We start from the raw sequence: 18,564 nt of genomic DNA on the forward strand, positions 1-18,564 counted from the left end.
CAGGCACTATCCTGGGTACTGGCTGCTAAAGTGGAATATTATGAGCCCAGTGGGCCCAGGGGTTCAAAACAGCTGAGTGTTTCCTAAACTTTGCTGACACCTGTTGTAATTTCTGTGCTTTGTCAAGGTTCTCCAAACACACACTGCAACTTGGGTCCACTCAGTTTCTTTTGTGGACTTTGCTGTCGGAACCTGTAGAGGGAGATCTAGATCACAATAAGAAGTTGGAATTTACTCCTGATCATAATCTACCACTTAAGCTTTACTTTATTCCAGTCTCAACCGCTGATCCTGCAATTCCTGTAAGCACAGCTGTCACTGAGGTTAAGGCCAGTGTTGTGTGAATGTAAGTTCTGTACTTCGTCTCCTCCTGCAGAGGGAGCCTTGCTTGTCTTGGACTAGTGACTGAACCAACCCCCTTCCCCAGCAGGAACAGGCTAGTCCTCCTGTCATGTAGCAGGGTCATGCTACAGTGACAAGCTCCAGGTGAGGGGAAAATCAACCTGGAACAAAAATGTTCTGTCCTGAGATAACTGTGCACCTCAGATAATGTCCAGAAGACAGAGTAAAATGGCAGAATGGTAAGTCAGTAATGTTCTGGATGCACAGTAAGCCAGACTTGGTTCTGCTAAGTTTTTAACTGGGGCCTAATGCCCGTGACCTTCTCATGGTGGAATAAAAGTGATGCAGGAGACAGAAAGCAGGTATTCCTTTTAGAACTGGCTCTGCTTCTGAACTAGTTATTGATCTTGGGAACATTTGTTCACCTCAGGGTTTTTTTTCCCCATTGGTAAAGTGAAGGCATTGAACTCAGAATACTCTGAGTTTCCATCAAGTTTAGAAACAGATTTATGGGTCCAGATTCTATAGAGGTCACAGTAGTTTAAACATTTTTTTTTCCATGAGTTGCTCATATAAATCAGTAGGTTTTATATAAAATTCAAAATTCTGGCTCTTCTTGAGAAATCAGCAGTACTGGCAAGACCAGCCGTGGAGGGAGTTCTACATGGGTACTGCTGGGAGCCATCAGCCAAGTAGGTATGACAATTTCCTTGCCAGCGTACCCCCATGTTTCTTTAGTGGAAGGACTCATGGAAATAGGACATTTTGCAGGACATTGCATGTAAGGTGACCTTGCTCAAGGACCAGGGCGGATCCGTGTTTAGGGTGTTCCCCCTTTAGAATAGGGCGGTTTAGCAAAATAGGAGATTAGGGTGTTCCCCCTTTAGAATAGGGCGTATTCTGCTGCTGAGTTCCTCTTGAGTTCTTAGGGTCAGACAGTATATTTGGGAGACAGAAGCCCATGTGGAGTAGTGGATTTGGGCAGAGAACGTGGATTCCCCCAGAACGTGTTTGTAGACGGCCGGTGTGAGTTCGGGAATAAAGAATTGCTGTTTGAATCTACAAAGCTGTGTGGAGACTCGTGATTTGTGCCCAGCCAGAGACTGCGGCAGGGTACAATTACCAGAGCTAAGCAATGGCTTTCCCTTCAGGTGGAGAGTGTCCCTTTAGACAGTTTGCCACCCGCCACGCACCCAGTCACTTTCACTTGTTCCCTGTAGGCTTCTGAGTCTGTGACCTTTTTTGTAGGATTACAATTAGCACATTTTCATCAAAGTCACAAGTGAGGTTTTTTCCATTGCATTTCCAGTGATGGCAGGTCTGAGGCCTCATCTATGTCACTGACATATATTTAATTCATTATAAGCAGTAGCCAAGGAGGGCTTGTGCAGCTTTTCAGGGGGGCTCACAGGAGGGAACCAGGGTTCTGGGGCTGCTTATGGTAATTTGACATATAACTCAGAGCCTAATTATGTCAGGTGGAGAGGCCTGGACAGTTTACTCTCTGTTCCCAGAGTTAACAAGCTTCCATCGCATCACTTCCTTTGTGACTATCAAATGAGCTTCCTCCGGACCCCAATGCCCAAATGTCAAGTGCCAGAGAGGAAAGGTTTGCACAGCAAGTGCAGGATGACTTGTGTGACTTCTAGGCCACGTAGTTCATCTTTTATTAACTGTTTTTATTTTATTTTTCCAATTAACTTTATTCCTTTCAACTGGATCTAACTAAAGAAATGGTACAAAGGAGGTGTTTTTATATTTGCTTTTAAATAATAGATCAGAAGCCCAGGAAGCCACGCAACCCTTTAAAAATTATGATTTCTCGTGGTAACGGGAACATACAATTGCTCTGTGCAGATATAAGTCAAACCAAATATTCTAAAAGTGTATCATTTACTGAAAACAGCTCCCTCATACTGTACTCACAATGCTGAGTTTTCTAATTTTACAGATGAGAAAACTGATGCTGAGTATATTTAGATAATTTGCACAATGGTATTACAGCCTAACAAGTATAGGAATCAAGGCTAAAGCTCCATCTCCTGACTCTTAGGCTGTTCCATTACATGGCTTGTCCTTGCTCCCTTTACAGAACTCCTAAATTTAAAAACATCGAATTTACAAAGGAAATGATTACTGTAAAAATAAGAACAGTGGTTACATCTAAGATAGAGAGAGGGGTGTGATCTAGAAGAGGTATGTGGAGGTTTTCTTGGTGAGGGGGTGCTAATTTTAACCATTATGAATTATTATAAAGTGAGTTTAGTATTTGTCTTTCTCTGGAAGTGTCCTAGCTACAACTTTAAACTGGGCTAATTATTAATAGTATCTTTTTTTTTCCACTTCCAAAAGGATTCGGTCTTGGCTAATAAATTATATAACCAGCTATACATTGATGTTTTATGCATATTTATATATTATTTGTCAAAAATTTTAAAGTGTAAAAAATACATCAGAAAGTTTAACCCATGACCAGGAGTCCAGGTCCACCTGGAAGACCACTTGTTTGTTCTTAATTCCTAATTCCTACAGAGACCACAGGGCAGTGGTTTGTGATCTAGGACTCCTTGCACAGAGGCTGTGGTGTCTCATCTTAGTTTTTTAGGGGTTCCTATGGCACAAGATACTTATTCTTGTTTCTTTGTCTGATACATGGCTGGCGTACTGGTGAATTCCTTCAGTCCTAACTGTGAAGATCAGTCCAAGATAATAAAGTCATGTGCCATGAAATGATATTCAAGTCAAGGGTGGACTGCACAGATGACGGTGTCCCAAAAGAATACAGTGGAGCTGAAAAAATTCTGTTCCCTAGTGAAGTGGTCATCATAGAGTCAGTGCAATCTGTTTCACGTGTTTGTGGTGATGCTGGTGCAAACAAACCTACCACGCAGCCGGTGGTATAAAAGTATAGTACATGCAATTATGTATAGTACATGATACTTGATAAGGAAAATAGAAGATTATGGGCTTGGTTGTATGTATTTATTATACTATGCTTTTAATCTTTATTTTAGAGTATGATGCTTCTACTTATTTTTTAAAAATTAAAAGCTTACTGTTAAATAGTAAGCTGTGTGACCCAGGGTAGCCCCACACATCCCAGGGGCTTGGGGATGTGTGGAGGCCACACCAAGCGGATAGCCTAGATCATCCAGGTCTGTAGAAGTGTACACTGAGATATTTGTACATTTTCTGATAGCTCCTGAGCACCTACAGAATGAAATCTTAGCTCTATCTTGGCTTTCAACCCACCATAAACTGTGACCCCCCCACCCCAAAGTAACTTTCCAACGTCATTCCTGCTCTTCCTCTTAATGGGCTCTAAATCCAAATTTTAACCACATGTTTGAAAAATGCTGTCCTCTTTCCAGCCTTACCTCTACTTTCCTATCCATTAGAATGTTTTTTTTTTTTTTTTTCCCTTTTTCTTCTCTCTCAATGCTTTGGTTATGCACTAAATGTGTGTATGGGGGGAGGGGCATTCATATGTTAAAGCCCAAACTCCAGTCTGACTAGAGATGGAACCTCTAATAAAGTAAATGAAGGTTAAATGTGGTCATAAAAGTAGGGCCCTGATCCAATAGATTAGTGGCCTTACAAGAGGAGAAACCAGGGAGCTGGCTCTCTCTATAAATTCTCAGAGGAAAGACCATGTGAGGGCAAGGGGCCATCTGCAAACCAGGAAGAAAGCACTCGCCAGAAACCTCCCTGCTGGGCCTTGATCTGGGGCTTCAAGCCTCCAGAACAGTGGAAAAATGTATTTCTGTCGTTCCAGCCAACTGGTCTATGTTTTGTTGTGGAAGTGAGAAGACTCAGATGCCCTTCTTGGAATAGCTTTTACCCTACATACCTAAACCTCTATTCTGCAAAGACAAAATAAAAAAACCATGAAGCTTTCCTCAATTTCCTCTACTGCATTTGTCCTTTTTGTTTGGTACTGGGGATTGAACCCAGGGTGCTTTACCACTGGGCCACAATCCCAGCCTGTGTGTGTGTGTGTGTGTGTGTGTGTGTGTGTGTGTGAGTGAGATGGGGGTCTTCCTATGTTACCCAGGAAAAACTATCTTGCCATTGAACTTGAGATTCTCCTGCTTCAGTCTCCCAAGTAGCTGGGTGTACTTCTTTTTAAGACATGATATTCTATACTATTTTAGGTAATTATTTATGCACACATTTTCTAGTTTCCTTAATAGTTTTTAAGGTAACCTCTAATTCTATATTATAGCACCGCAGTGCCTAGTACTGTGCTTGGAATGTCTCAGATGCACAATATATTAATTGATAAATGTATAAATAAATGAGAAAAAATGGGGTGAGAAAACATCAACTTTTAATTTAAAGAAGCATATAATTGAGAAATATATATTAGTAAATGGAGAGAAACAGGTTAAATTTTCAGTTTAATGATGTTTAAAATAAGTAGGTGTCTCAGAGGAACTAAAAAAAGGACTAAGCCCAGTACAGCAGTGCCTATAATCTCTGATTCTGGAGGTTGAGGCTGGAGGATCAAAAGTTCAAAGTCAGGCTCAGCAACTTAACCAGGCCCCAAGCAACTTGGCAAGGCACTGTCTCAAAATAAAAAATAAAAAGGGTTGGGGATGTATCTCAGTGGTTAAGCACCTGGGTTCAATCCCCAGTTTTTTAAAAAAAACAAAACCCAGATTTTTTTTCCTTAGTATTTTGTCTATGCATTTTTCCTCACTGGAGTAGAATTTTAGCCTCAGTTTCAGGGGAGGTGGGGAAAAGGGCATGGAAATGAATTTAGCTAGTTTGGGAAAACTATAAGTTAAAGCTGTGGTGTGAGACCCGTGCAGACTCGAGTCTTACTGGAGGTCTTGAAATTTGACATTCGCGACTTGATTTTTGTCTTTCAGTCCCAATACTAGTAACCAGTCCTCCTGCCAGAGTCTTCCTTATTTCCATCTCCTCCTCATGCCCAAGTGTAGTTTTTAAATTTAGATTTTTTTTTTTTTTTTAGTACTGGGGATTGAACTCAGGTGCTTAACAACTGAGTCACATCCCTAGCCCTTTTTGTATTTTATTTAGAGATAAGTTCTTGCTGAGTTGCTCAGGGCCTCGCTAAGTTGCTGAGGCTAGCTTTGAACTAGTGATCCTCCTGCCTCAGCCTCCTGAGCCGCTGGGATTACAGGCATGCACTGCCGTGCCCTGCTAAATTTAGATTTTTGAATGGGAAATATTCACATGGTTCAACATTTTTTTTTTGCCATATTTGGACTTTTTAAAAAAATTTTATTGTATTCTAATTTGTTATATATGACAGAAGAATACAATTCAATTCATATTACACAAATATGACAGTTTTTCATGTCTCTGGTTGTACACAAAGTAGAGTCACAAGTGTTCGTGTTTTCATACATGTACTTAGGGTAATGATGTCTGTCTCATTCCACTGTCTTTCCTACCTCATGCCCCTTCCCTCCCCTCCCTATCTAAAGTTCATCTATTCCTCCCATGCTGCACCCCATCCTCATTATGAATCGGCATCCTTATATCAGACATGGCTCCACATTTAAAACCCATGTTAGTGGGATGGTGGTATAGCTCAGTGGTCAAGCAGGACCCTGTGTCTGATCCCCAGCACCAACAAAACAGAACAACCAAAACAAAACAAAAAAAAAAAAAACCCAATGACAACAAAAAAGCTTGTTAGTGAAAACTTTCCCTACAGCATGATCTGGGTTAAGTGTGTAAGTCACTGTGATGAGGAGAAATGAGCTTGGAAGCTTTCTTACACCTTTGTCCAAGGCTGAGCTGTGAAGGCTGGCACTAGCATGAGACAGCCAGACAGGAAGAACATTATAGAAGATTCTAGGAAAAAAACATAGTTGCAGAGCCTTGCAGTCAGGAGGGAAGGGATGCTGGAGGGAGGCAAATGGCTGACTTTTACTGGCAGACCATTCTTCCCTGAGTAGCCCAGAAGGGTCAAGGAGGAGCAAGGAAGGGAGATGACAGCATAGGGTGCAGACCTCTTGAGGCTGCCCATGCTCTCTTGTGATGTGTGGGAAGGCAGGCTTCCTGGGAGAAGGCAGTAGAGGTGTGGGGTGCTGTCCAATCCCAAGGCTTCCGTATAGAGGGGCCCATTTCCCAGGGACATCAAGGAGTAGCAGGACAGAGTGGCAGAGAGGAGGCAGAGCAGAAAGGGGCAAGGCGTCATTGTTTATGGTGGCTTTCTTCACACCCACTTTTCTTTTTTATAGTTGTAGATGGGCAGCATGCCTTTATTTTATTTATTTTTGTATGTGGTGCTAAGGATTGAACCCAGCGCCTCACACATGCTAGGCAAGCGCTCTGCCACTGAGCCACAGCCTCAGCCTCTACACCCACTTTTCTAGGTAACTGAAACCAATAGTCTCTGGATTCTGGGGAAGAGTGGTACCCACTGAATGTGGACGCCTCTCAAAGGAGAAAAACTTTCCTCACAACTCCATCAAAAAGTCCCATTTTTTTTTTTTCTCTTCCTACTCCAGTAACAATGTACAGAAAAATCTAGAGAAAGGAGATATATGGGAAAGCCCTAACAAAAGACCTGGAAAGGCCTCATGAGATAGAAAATGGCCTTGCAGATTTTATTTTGCTTTGGTATTCTTGCTAACTGTTTGAAAAGTTCTCATTTTACATAACAGTTATATGTATTAAGCAAGTGGATAGTCTGGTTCTGAGAAATCTCTCTGGAGCCAATAGATATGATTCTAGGGCAAATTGGGGAAACTCCAGCATTTTTCTAGTTCCTGGTGTTTTTTTTTTTTTGTTGTTGTTGTTGTTGTTTTTCCTGAAGACTTTGTGTTCTGGTGCGATTAAAATGCCATTGTTGACTGAGGGTGTAGCTGACATGTGCTTAGCATGTGCGAGCCCTCAGGTTCAATCACTGGTACAAAAAACAAAACAAAACAAAAAAGTCATCAGCAATAACTTTGAATCTTTGAATACTTTTCTACAAGTAGGCCATTGGGAGGGGATTCTTTATAAATTTAGAGTTTTATGTTGAGAAACAAAATGTATAGAGAGCCATTTAGCATTTTATTTGCAATGTTTGAGAAAATCAAATGCATCAAACTCCAAAAGACTTTTAGGTCTGGATACAGATCTAACGCCAGAATTTGCAGATCTGGATGTTTCTTCTGTGCAGATGAGAAAATTGAACAGTTACCCTTTTCTGTTGGCATCCAATAAAGGATTCCAGCAAGAGGGGTTTGGTTAGGGAAGCTATATGCAAGGAGGTTCTGACTGTATCTAAATGACTGGCTCAAGGTCAGACAAAGTCAGAACCAAGCTAGGATTAGAATCCAGTGAAGGATTCCAGCAGGAGGGGTTTGGTTAGGGAAGGTATATGCAAGGAGGTTCGGCTGTAGCTAAATGACTTTCAAGGTCAACCAAAGTCAGAACCATGCTAGGATTAGATTCAGCAGCAACCATTTAACAATCTCAGACCTTTTGTAGATGTTTATGTAGTTGAAATGTGGTCAGAATACAGCATTTTGTTGTATTTTCACATTTCAGGAGAGACCTCCGAAGCATGTATTGACCTTGCTCTCTGTTCCTATAATTTAATAGGTTGGAAAGCCCCTAGAAATCATTATAGCCTGTGCTAACAGCCCCTCTGTAGAGAAAGGATAGCTCTTTGAGCTAGAAAGTCTTTGAACTTGAAGATCAAGATCCTCCTTGCTAAGAAAAAATTACTGGGTTTAGGTATATAGATTTCTCTGTGTGTTTTAGGTGTACATGAAGAATATAACCATTACCCACCATTTGGGATACAGACCATTGAGTGATCTCCTGTGAACTGGAATTTGGTTTATTTTATATTCTAAGTTGTTTAGACAGCTTCCTTTCTGGCATTTTTGCTATAAAGTCTTGCATTTCTAACTTGCTTCTAAATTGCTGAATGCCACACTTTCCTGACTGTTGTCATTTTCTCTGAAATGCTCAGGAAATGTCTGTAGATTTGGCAAGCTCTTCTTCCCCCACTTCTCCATATTCCTACTCCAAAAGTGCACATTCAGCGTATGAGAGCCCTAATCACCTTCCCTCTCAGCGCCCTTAAACATACTTGTAGACACTTTACAAAGTTAAAATGGTTCCATTTTCAATCAACTGGTTTAGAAGGTCCATGTATATACTTAGCCTTGGTCAGTTATCTCTAAAAATCCCAATTCTTTCTAATAAACTTTTTCAATTTAAACATTGGAAAAATAATGGCTTTCTTATAAGTGCATGCCAAGTTTATGAATCAAATTTTCTTCAGCTGAATTGATTTCTCAAATATAGCAGTATGAAGCCAAGCACAGTGTACATAGCTGTAATCATAGCTACTTGGGAGGCTAAGGCAGGAGGATGGCAAGTTCAAAGCCAACCTTGGTAACTTGGCAAGACCTTTCTAAAAATAAGTTAAAGAAAGGTATTATGTCCATCTACAACGAAAATATTTTTTAAAAAGTGGGATGTAGCTCAGTGGTAGAGCACACCTATGTTCAATCCCCAATACTACCCCCAAAGAAAAAAAATACACACATACACACACACACACATACTCACACATACACACACATACACATACATACACACACACAGATAGGGTAGAAGACCCAGCACCAGAAAAAAACAGGCGGAAACTAGAGTCAGAACATTATTTGAAATAATCAGAATAAAATTATTTCATTTCTTTAATATTTTCCACATATTGTTCTGAATACTTATCATTGTTCTAGGCCCCAGAGACACAGCAGTAAACAAAACAGACAAAATTCTTACCCTCAGAGAAAGCTTAAGTTCTATTGGGAGGAGACAGATAATCAATAAAATTAACAATTTACATAGAATATTAGTAAGTGATTTTTGCTTTGAAGTAAAATAAAACCCAGATGGAGTACTGGGAGTGTTTTTTACAAGTTTAAAATCAGGTGGCCTTTGCACAAAGACTTGAAGGAGTGTTATGTGACACTGGAGTCCCAGGCACAGGAAACAAACAGCAAGTGCAAAGGCTCCCAAGAGGATATCCCTGGAGTGACCTGGAGGGGCCAGGAGAAAAGCCTGGCTGGGGCAGTGCCCTGTGAAGTCAGAGAGGTAGGGTGAGGGGCTGAGCCTGTGGAGCCTGTAGGACATTGTAGGTCCTTTGGCTTTTACTGTAATGAGATGGAGAGTCAGGGGAGGGTTTCAAATAAGGGAGTGACAAGACCTGATTTAACAGGATCACTGGTTATTGTATTGAAAAAGGGGACAGGTATAAAAGAGGAGAAACTGGTTAGGAGGCCACTGCATTTATTACAAAAATTAACTGTACCAGAAGTTAATCAGAAACATTTGATGTGTTTACAAAAAGAGAGGACGATGTGCTTATTATGGAATTAAAAAAAAAAAGTCAGGAAGCCATTATTTTTCCAATATTTAAACTGGGGGGGGGGGGGGAGAAACCAGTTAAGTGCTACTCTGCCACCACCAAGTCAATGACCTGGGAGTCCTGAGGAAGTCTCAAGACTATTTTTCCTGAGTGACCTATGAACTAAGCAGGGTTTGGTCCGTGTGATTAAGAGTAAGTTCTTGGGGGCTGGGGTTGTAACTCAGTGGTACAGCGATGATCCTCAGCACCACTTATTAAAAAAAAAAAAAAAAAAATCCATCGACAACTGAAAAAAAACAAGAATAAGTTCTTGGGCCTGGGGATATAGCTCAGTGTTAGAGTGTTTGCTTAGAAAGCACAAGGATCCTGGGTTCAAAACCCAGTATCGGGGGTGGGGGGTGGGGGGGAGTATGGAAACAAAAAGAATGAACTTAAAACTCTGCTTTTATGTTCGCTCCCTCCTATTCTCCAAACTTATGGGGGGTGCCTTTTAGAAGTACAGATTCTAGGCCCTTCACATTTTGTATGTTATGAGATGGAGTCCAGGGACTCTATACAGTAATTTTCCAGGCTACAAGGGGACTCCTTTGACTAGAAAGTTTGACTGCCCCTGTAACTTCCCCACCCTTAACTCTTGAACACCTTTTGGCTTTGAATGCGGCGGGCCTGGGAAGTGTTGCAAGGCACACTGAGACCGGCAGGTGGCGCCAGGTGCCCGTAAGCCGCAGAGGGCGTCCGGCCCGCAGCGAAAACTAGAGGCACCGAAATAGCGGGTCCGCATCAGTGCTGGGACCACTCTGCCGCCGCTTATTCCCACTGAGTGGCGTGAATGAGTAGTGAGGCAGGGGTATGGCCAGTGCCCTGACTTCTTTTTAGGCTGTGTGCAGCCTAAGTCGTCTCTGTACGGCTTCTCGTGTTCCCAGGGCGGGAGACCTTTCTGCACCGGTTTTGAGCACTGGTGGGGGCCCGAAAGGCGGTGCAGCGAAAATCGACGGCCTGGCTCCACAGGACAGTATTCCAACCCCGCCAAGATAGGAGCTGGGATCTACTACCGAGCCCCCTCAGGGATTGCCGCACCCTCGGACTGCTCCTTTCCATTGGCAGCCGGACTGAAGGCCCCGCCCCCTTCCCTACAGCTTTCATCTTTGACTGGTTCTTGGGTACCGGCTGGCCACGCCTCCTCCCCTCGCACATACACAAGAGTCACGCGCCTTTCAGTTGGAAACTTGGCGTGCTGAGGAGGACAGTGGCTCTCATCACCCCGCCCATTTACCTTGCCATTGGTCCGCGGCACGGCACACGACCACGCCCCCATTCCAGCCCCCTGGCTGGGAAGGCGGGCACCCGCTTATGATTGGCTGGTTGGCCTGCCTCTCGCGGGAGCGACTGGCACTCCCCTTTCTCCCCCTCCCTCCTCCCGCGAGCCTCGGGGTTCCTTAGCTGGTGGAGGCCGAGTCAGTGTCAGTCAGGGAGGGAGACTGCTGAGCACTGGGTGCGGACGCTCTATTGCGGTCTTGCCCAGGGATCGGTGCTTGCGCTCGCGCCGCCGGGTGGGAAGAATGAAGCCGCAGCTAAAGCAGCCACCCTATGATTGGCTGTGGCGCTTGTGAACCCGAAGTAAAGATGGCGGGCGGGCAGGCAGTCGCCGCACTGCCCACTTGGAAGATGGCGGCGCGCCGCAGCCTCAGCGCCCGCGGCCGGGGGGTCCTGCAGGCGGCGGCGGGCCGGCTGTTGTCGCTGCTATTGCTGAGCTGCTGCTGCGGCGCGGGCAGCTGCGCAGCGGCCGGCGAGAACGAGGAGACTGTGATCATCGGGCTGCGGCTGGAGGACACGAACGACGTGTCGTTCATGGAAGGGGGGGCGCTGCGGGTGAGCGAGCGGACCCGGGTCAAGCTGCGGGTGTACGGGCAGAACATCAACAACGAGACGTGGTCCCGCATCGCCTTCACCGAGCACGAGCGGCGCCGCCACAGCCCTGGCGAGCGCGGGCTGGGGGGCCCCGTGCCGCCAGAGCCGGACAGCGGCCCCCAGCGCTGCGGCATCCGCACCTCAGACATCATCATCTTGCCCCACATCATTCTGAACCGCCGTACATCGGGCATCATCGAGATCGAGATCAAACCGCTGCGCAAGATGGAGAAGAGCAAGTCCTATTACCTGTGCACATCGCTTTCCACGCCAGCCCTGGGTGCCGGCGGCCCGGGGTCCACGGGTGGCACCGTCGGGGGAAAGGGTGGCGCAGGGGTTGCTGGGCTCCCCCCACCTCCGTGGGCCGAGACCACCTGGATTTATCACGACGGCGAGGACACCAAGATGATCGTGGGCGAAGAGAAGAAGTTCCTGTTGCCCTTTTGGCTGCAGGTGATCTTCATTTCGCTGCTGCTGTGCCTGTCAGGCATGTTCAGTGGCCTCAATCTGGGTCTCATGGCCCTGGACCCGATGGAGCTGCGCATCGTGCAGAACTGCGGCACCGAGAAGGAGAAGAATTATGCCAAACGCATCGAGCCTGTGCGCAGGCAGGGCAACTACCTGCTGTGCTCGCTGCTGCTGGGCAACGTGCTGGTCAACACCACGCTCACCATCCTACTCGACGACATCGCCGGCTCAGGCCTCGTGGCGGTGGTGGTCTCCACCATCGGAATCGTCATCTTCGGGGAGATCGTGCCCCAAGCCATCTGTTCCCGGCATGGCCTGGCAGTAGGAGCCAATACCATCTTCCTCACTAAGTTTTTCATGATGATGACCTTCCCCGCCTCTTACCCGGTCAGCAAGCTACTGGACTGCGTCCTGGGCCAGGAGATAGGTACCGTCTATAACCGGGAAAAACTGCTGGAAATGCTCCGGGTCACTGACCCCTACAACGACCTGGTCAAGGAGGAGCTGAACATTATCCAAGGAGCGCTGGAACTCCGCACCAAGACAGTAGAGGACGTGATGACTCCCCTTCGGGACTGCTTCATGATCACCGGAGAGGCCATCCTGGACTTCAACACCATGTCGGAAATCATGGAGAGCGGCTACACTCGAATTCCAGTATTTGAAGGAGAGCGCTCCAATATTGTGGACCTGCTCTTTGTCAAAGATTTGGCCTTCGTGGATCCAGATGACTGTACTCCATTGAAAACCATCACCAAATTTTATAACCACCCCTTGCACTTTGTTTTCAATGACACCAAGTTGGACGCTATGCTGGAAGAATTTAAGAAAGGTGGGAAATTTTGGTATCTTTCATTGGCTTGCTCTTTCTTTCTCCATCCTCCTCCCTGCTTCAGTCCTATAGCCTCAGACCAACCCCCCAAGGCGAGTTGACCGGAATTTCTCCTGCTCTCTCCTAATTGCAAAGTTGAAAGGGTGGCATGGATTTGGGGACGGATTGAACTAGTAAGCGCTTGTAGGTTCTTTAAAAAGCACAAGACTGCCATTACTTACTGTTTCTCCCATTATCAAAATGTAGGTTTCTAATTTCTGTGCATGATACCCCTTCTCCCGCCGCCCCCCTCGCTCCCGTTCCACCCCGCCCCCCGACTCCGGTCCCTGCCGCCCCAGTCTCTAGTCTTTAAGGGGCTGCTGCATTCTTTGCCTGGATTCTGAGTGGGTAGGTGAAAGTAGGGGGTGATGCCATGCCCTTTGGTTGACACTATAGATGGCAAGCATTTGGAAAGCTTTTCTAAACCCAGTGCTATCCTTTTTCTCCTTAAACATCCACATTGATGTTTCAAAGATTGGAAGTGAACATTTTATAGTTTCTGGTCCTGGTCTTTGGCTACCTGTGGGGAAAATTGAGGTCTGCTTGGAAGGTGGAGGATGGGGTAAACCAACTAGCATCAAAAAATACACTCACTTTGGGTGTGACTTGCCTTAGCTTTAGAAAAGATGGTTTTGAAAAAAGCCAAAGTTATTAATTTATAACTTGGAAAGACTGGAGGTAAGTTAACCTTTTATGAGGTGTATTGCTTTAGCTGTTTTCATTATTTGTTTCCATTTACCTGACAACAAATGAAATTTCCTAAAGCAGGTGTGGTTTTGACAGAAAGCTTGAACCTTTGAAGTGGATGAATTCCTTTATTAATTATGGTTGATTTCTTGTCTCTGTCCAGTTTAAAAAGTGTTCTTTTTTTTTTTTTTTTTAACTTCAATCACTAATACATTAAACTGAAGTATATGACCAACTCTCCCTGTTTCAGGGTGTTTAACAGGGAAGAGAAAGGTGCAGTCTCATTGTGTATATACAGTATATCATTTCTTGAATTTCGATATTGTTTTACCATGTTGTAAATAGGTAAATAGCAACTCATGCTATCATTATTTAAATTCCAGTAAATAATGTTACTTGAAAATCAAGGGATGCTGAGTTTTGTAATTGCTGTAATGCTAGTTCATGTGAATGTTTTGAAGTGCCTGTAACCTTTCATGACCTGAAAGGTCCTCAAAACTAAGCTTTCCTTTTTCAAATAGAATTTTGATTACTAATAATGGTCTCTCCCCTGAAAAAGGCCTTGTGTACCTGGTGACAGCTCACTAGATGTGTATCTGCAGCACATTCTCTGAATGTTATTTGTAGAGAGTGTGTGAACATACAGAGTTTCTTTTCTTGGAGGAATGGTGTCTTCTCTAAAACAGGACCACAGTGCAGTAATTTTCATATTAAAAAAAAATAGAGCAGAATGTGCTTCAGAGCTTGGTAATTTGCATTTAAAAGCAGACTGAGATTCTTCTGGATGCTTAAGTAGTAAAAAGAAAATGTCCAATATCTCTAGTGACAGAGCTTCTTTTGAGAGTGTCATTGTTCTTTCTCTGCTAAGTTGTTAATTAGAGCATCTAACCAGTGTCTTCCTTTATTCTGCAGTATAATCTGTAACAAGAACGATGTCTTGAAATACTGAAAATGCCTCTGAAATTCAATGATTAAAATTCCCAATATTATCAATGACACTGATAATTTTTTTTATTCAGAAATTTTGCACATCAAATTATGGATTGATAATACTAGTTTGTACTCCTGATGGAGATTTTTCTTAACTTCTGTATCTTTTTTTCTTGGAGAATTTAGTTATTGACCTCAAAGTTTATGAATCTTACTCAAAATTTTAAAATTTGCGTGATTTTGAAATTTATTTTTGGTTGTCTTTGAACATATTTCCTGACCAATTTATATGACTGGGTTACTAATCTTTTTATATGATTGGGTTACTAATATTTTTCCATGAATTCTAGAAAAATGATAATGAATAGGATTTTATTTTTGGTCATATTCAAAATGATCTACAGTGTGTGACTAAGAAGATAATGCAAGTTAAAGCTACATTCAAGCCAGCAGCATATTTGGAAGAGCAGACAAAGACAATTCATTACAAATTTAAGCCATGATCTTAAAAGGATGGAATGAGTGTTATCTAAACTATAGGAATAATTTATTTCTTACTTTCTCTTTCTTGGATTTTTTTTTTTTTTGATGAATTTGATCACTTTAACCTTACTATCAGTTACATGAGTTCTTTTTAATGTGAGTTAAAACATTTCATCTGACTTTGTTCTTCATTGTCCAATCTCAAGCATGACGTAATTTTAACTGTCAACCTTCTATGTATGTGCTAACAGTGTGTGTGATGGTTTTTAAAGACTTTCCCTTCTTCCCTTTTCTCCTAACATCTCTAAAAAACACAACAAAATAAATACCTCTGAGAAGACCCAAGCATGACCCTGAATTGGGTAGATCACCAATCCAGATCTCATTGAAAACTGCCATCCTAATTAAGAAGCCTTTCTTTTACAAAGTTGTTTAGAATTAAGTTTGAGTTATTCTTTGCTAAGGAGGGGAAAATAGAAGGTTCTGTAAAATGAAAAGAAAAACTACCTTTACGTAAGTATATGTGAGTCTTTCTAATAACTAAAACTTTTTTTTTTTTTTTTAAAACCTGGCTTCTAGGAAACTCTTAGCTTTAATTGATAGTAAGATAGTAATTATGCTAATTTTATCGTTTGATCTTGAAGATGATGATGATTATGTACCTGGCCAAATGATACATTATCCCCATTTTACAAATGAGGAAATTGAGATTTAGATTGAGTGATTTGTTAAGGGTCATATAGTAATTTGTTGATTGGGGGTTTTAACTCATGTCTGTGTGACACCAGAACTTGATCTCTTTGCCCTGCTGGGGTTTGAACTCAGGACCTAATACATGTTAGGCAAGCACTGACACCAAAGTGTATGTCCGACTTTCTTAAACATTCTATTATACTCGTCTTCTTGATTTTGATTTTACATTTTTATTTTACTGAGTGTGAGATTTGGTCTTTTGCCAACATTGCCATAGAACCCCTTTGGGCAATAGACACATAAATGTATTTGAACACATATATGACTTTTAAATCCAATGCTCCTGTGATGTTGCATATAACAGTTGTTGTCCCCATTTTTGTCCTTGAAGCAATCAGTTTTTTGGCCTGTGTGACCTTAAATCCAAAGAATTCTACTCATAACATTTGCAAATCAAGCATCAAGATTCATTTTGAAAAATTTACAGTAACATTGTACTGCACCAGTGTGATACTTTAGTAGGCGGCTCTACAACTGTTTTTCCAATAGCTAAATTATGTAACAGTGTTTCTCTTGGTTTCTTATCTGTTTCTGTTGCAAGGGTCACAGAGTAATTTGTCAAACTCAGTTTTCTGGTTTAATCTTGATTTTATTGACATTTTTTGTAGCTACAGTGTAATAATTGGTTGCTAATGAGCATCCTTCATTACTCCGCCTCACTAAGCTCCTTGCAATCAATCTTTCTCTTTTTATTTTGTTAGTTTTATAGTTACTTACAAATCTAAATAAGAAAATAAACTCAGTAAATCCCACTGGAGGATTATGAGATTTTATAAAAACTGTGTAAAGCAAAATAGTGCAGGGGAAAGAAAAACTCAATTAAAAACTGCTTTTTTTTTTTACGTGTAGAAAGTGCGCTGGAGGCCGTTTACCTGATATGATTTTTTCTAACAAAGGACTGTAGACTCTTGAACCACTCAGTTGTCTACACTGAGGTGACTTTGAAGAATTAGTAACCAGTTATTGTTTCATTGTTTTTCTTTTAGCTTTGTAACAATTGCATTCCAGTATTGCAGGGCATGCTGTTTACAGCTGCTAGGGACTTAGCCAGGCTCTTTCTGGCTATTTCTTAGCTAGGAACAAGTGGGATCACCAGATAATGTTCTTCAAAGCAAGAATGCAATGTACAGTTTCTACTTACAACATCAGTCATACAGTTCTCTCTAACTCCCAAAATGTCTCTATATGCTGAGAGTGTAATATGAAAAAAAATTTCCCCTTACCAAATTAACTGTCCCATTTACCTAGAATCTAGGAGGATGTTTTTATGTTTAAAGGTATGAGTGGTATCATGGGAAGTGGATCTGTTTATTTTTATGATTTTTTGTTTTTTTGGCATGTAGTTACATACATTAAACTCATATAATTTATTTGTGGTTTTAGAAATTGTTTTGAAATATCCAAATAGTAAAGGATCAGAGCTGGAAGACAGGCTGCTTGAGGATCTTCCAGTTCAGTGTTTGCCAATGTTTTTTTTTTTTTTTTTTAAACCAGATGATAAGATTTTCTTGGGTTACTTATTAAGAGTAAGGTCCTCAGCTTCACTCAGAGACTCCTGAACTGGAAGAGGACGTGGAATTGGTTAAGTTACTCTGAGGTTGTTCTAATGGCTAGGTGAGAGTGGGAACTGCGGGTCCTTTCAACCTCTTGAACAAGAAACATAAACCCTGAGAGGGACAGAAGGTAAGGCGAGACTTGCTTGGGGCCACCTACCTACCTAGTAGCATCAGCTGGACAGAATCCATGTTCTTGATTTCTAGATTGGAGTTCTTTCCACCCCAGTAGGTCAGCTTTCTGGTTCCAAGTTATTCATAGTTAAAGGTTAGCTTCATCATTGAAAAACAAGAACAAATTATCAGGTTTGTCATTGGTTCTTTTGTCTTGTGATTTTGATGTCAGTATTTTATGTATCTTGGATTCAAGCACTCTTTGATAGGCATTTTGTTACATAGAAAATATGTCTGATTGTGTGAGCTCATTTTCTTTTAGCTTAGTAATCAAGTTTTTAGTTTTGTTCTGGTCAGAGTAGGAATATATTTTAGGAAGTGGGTGTTGCTATCTAGATAGTTCAAAGTCTCAGGTGGTTAGATAGAAGGGATTTCTTTTGGTTGAGCTTATTTTCCAAGACATTCTTTTTGATTTAATGATGTATTTTCTCCTTAGTTGTTTCCTCTTTAAGATTACTGAAGACTGGATTTGGGACTATGGATGAAGCTTCCTTGACTCATTTCATTTCTGTCCACAGGTCAGGTCTGTAAAATTTCCATTGAGATGCTCATCAGGGCTGGAGTATAGCTCAGTGGTAGAGAGGGCTTGCCTGGCCTGACCCCTGCTTACCAGTGCATTTGAAGTCTGTGAGCCATTAAAGCGTCTGTTCTCCCCAGCTTTTTATACTATGAGCTAAATTCTGAAAGGGACTCATGCTTGATTTTTAGAGGTTAATGTGTAAATAAATAGAGTTTCTGAAATCTGAACACAGGAGAGATCAGAGTCTAACAGCCGCTCGCCTTCATACAATGTGGACAAAGCAGGAAAAGGACCTCGGTCCGCTTTTGCTCTCAGGTTTTATGGGGATTGCATACCACCTGCCCCTCTTCCCATAGAGACTTAGAATTATTTAAATTCTGAAACATTCCACACTCTTGTTTGGTGCCAGTTAATTTTAAAGTTTAGTAAATCTAAACACAATAAAAAATATCATTAACCAGGAAAACCCACATAATACACTGAGCCACCATATTTTATGATTTTATTTGCTCTTGAAATA

The 18,564-nt window shown here is 42.2% G+C and overlaps 1 protein-coding gene across 3 annotated transcripts in view; it reads left to right on the plus strand.

The window, feature by feature from the left end:
* The first annotated feature begins 11,114 nt into the window (after positions 1-11,114).
* The window catches only part of Cnnm2 (cyclin and CBS domain divalent metal cation transport mediator 2), a 126,000-nt gene continuing 118,550 nt past the window's right edge, over positions 11,115-18,564 (plus strand). For all 3 annotated transcript variants that reach the window (XR_013088817.1, XM_076835138.1, XM_076835139.1), the window contains exon 1: positions 11,115-12,905. Coding sequence is in view for 2 of the 3 variants with exons in the window: in XM_076835138.1 (XP_076691253.1) it covers positions 11,285-12,905 (1,621 nt within the window). In the remaining variant the exon portion in view is untranslated. The remainder of the gene's footprint in view (positions 12,906-18,564) is intronic.

This window comes from Callospermophilus lateralis, chromosome 15 (assembly GCF_048772815.1).
Source record: "Callospermophilus lateralis isolate mCalLat2 chromosome 15, mCalLat2.hap1, whole genome shotgun sequence".
NCBI classification, from domain to species: domain Eukaryota; kingdom Metazoa; phylum Chordata; class Mammalia; order Rodentia; family Sciuridae; genus Callospermophilus; species Callospermophilus lateralis.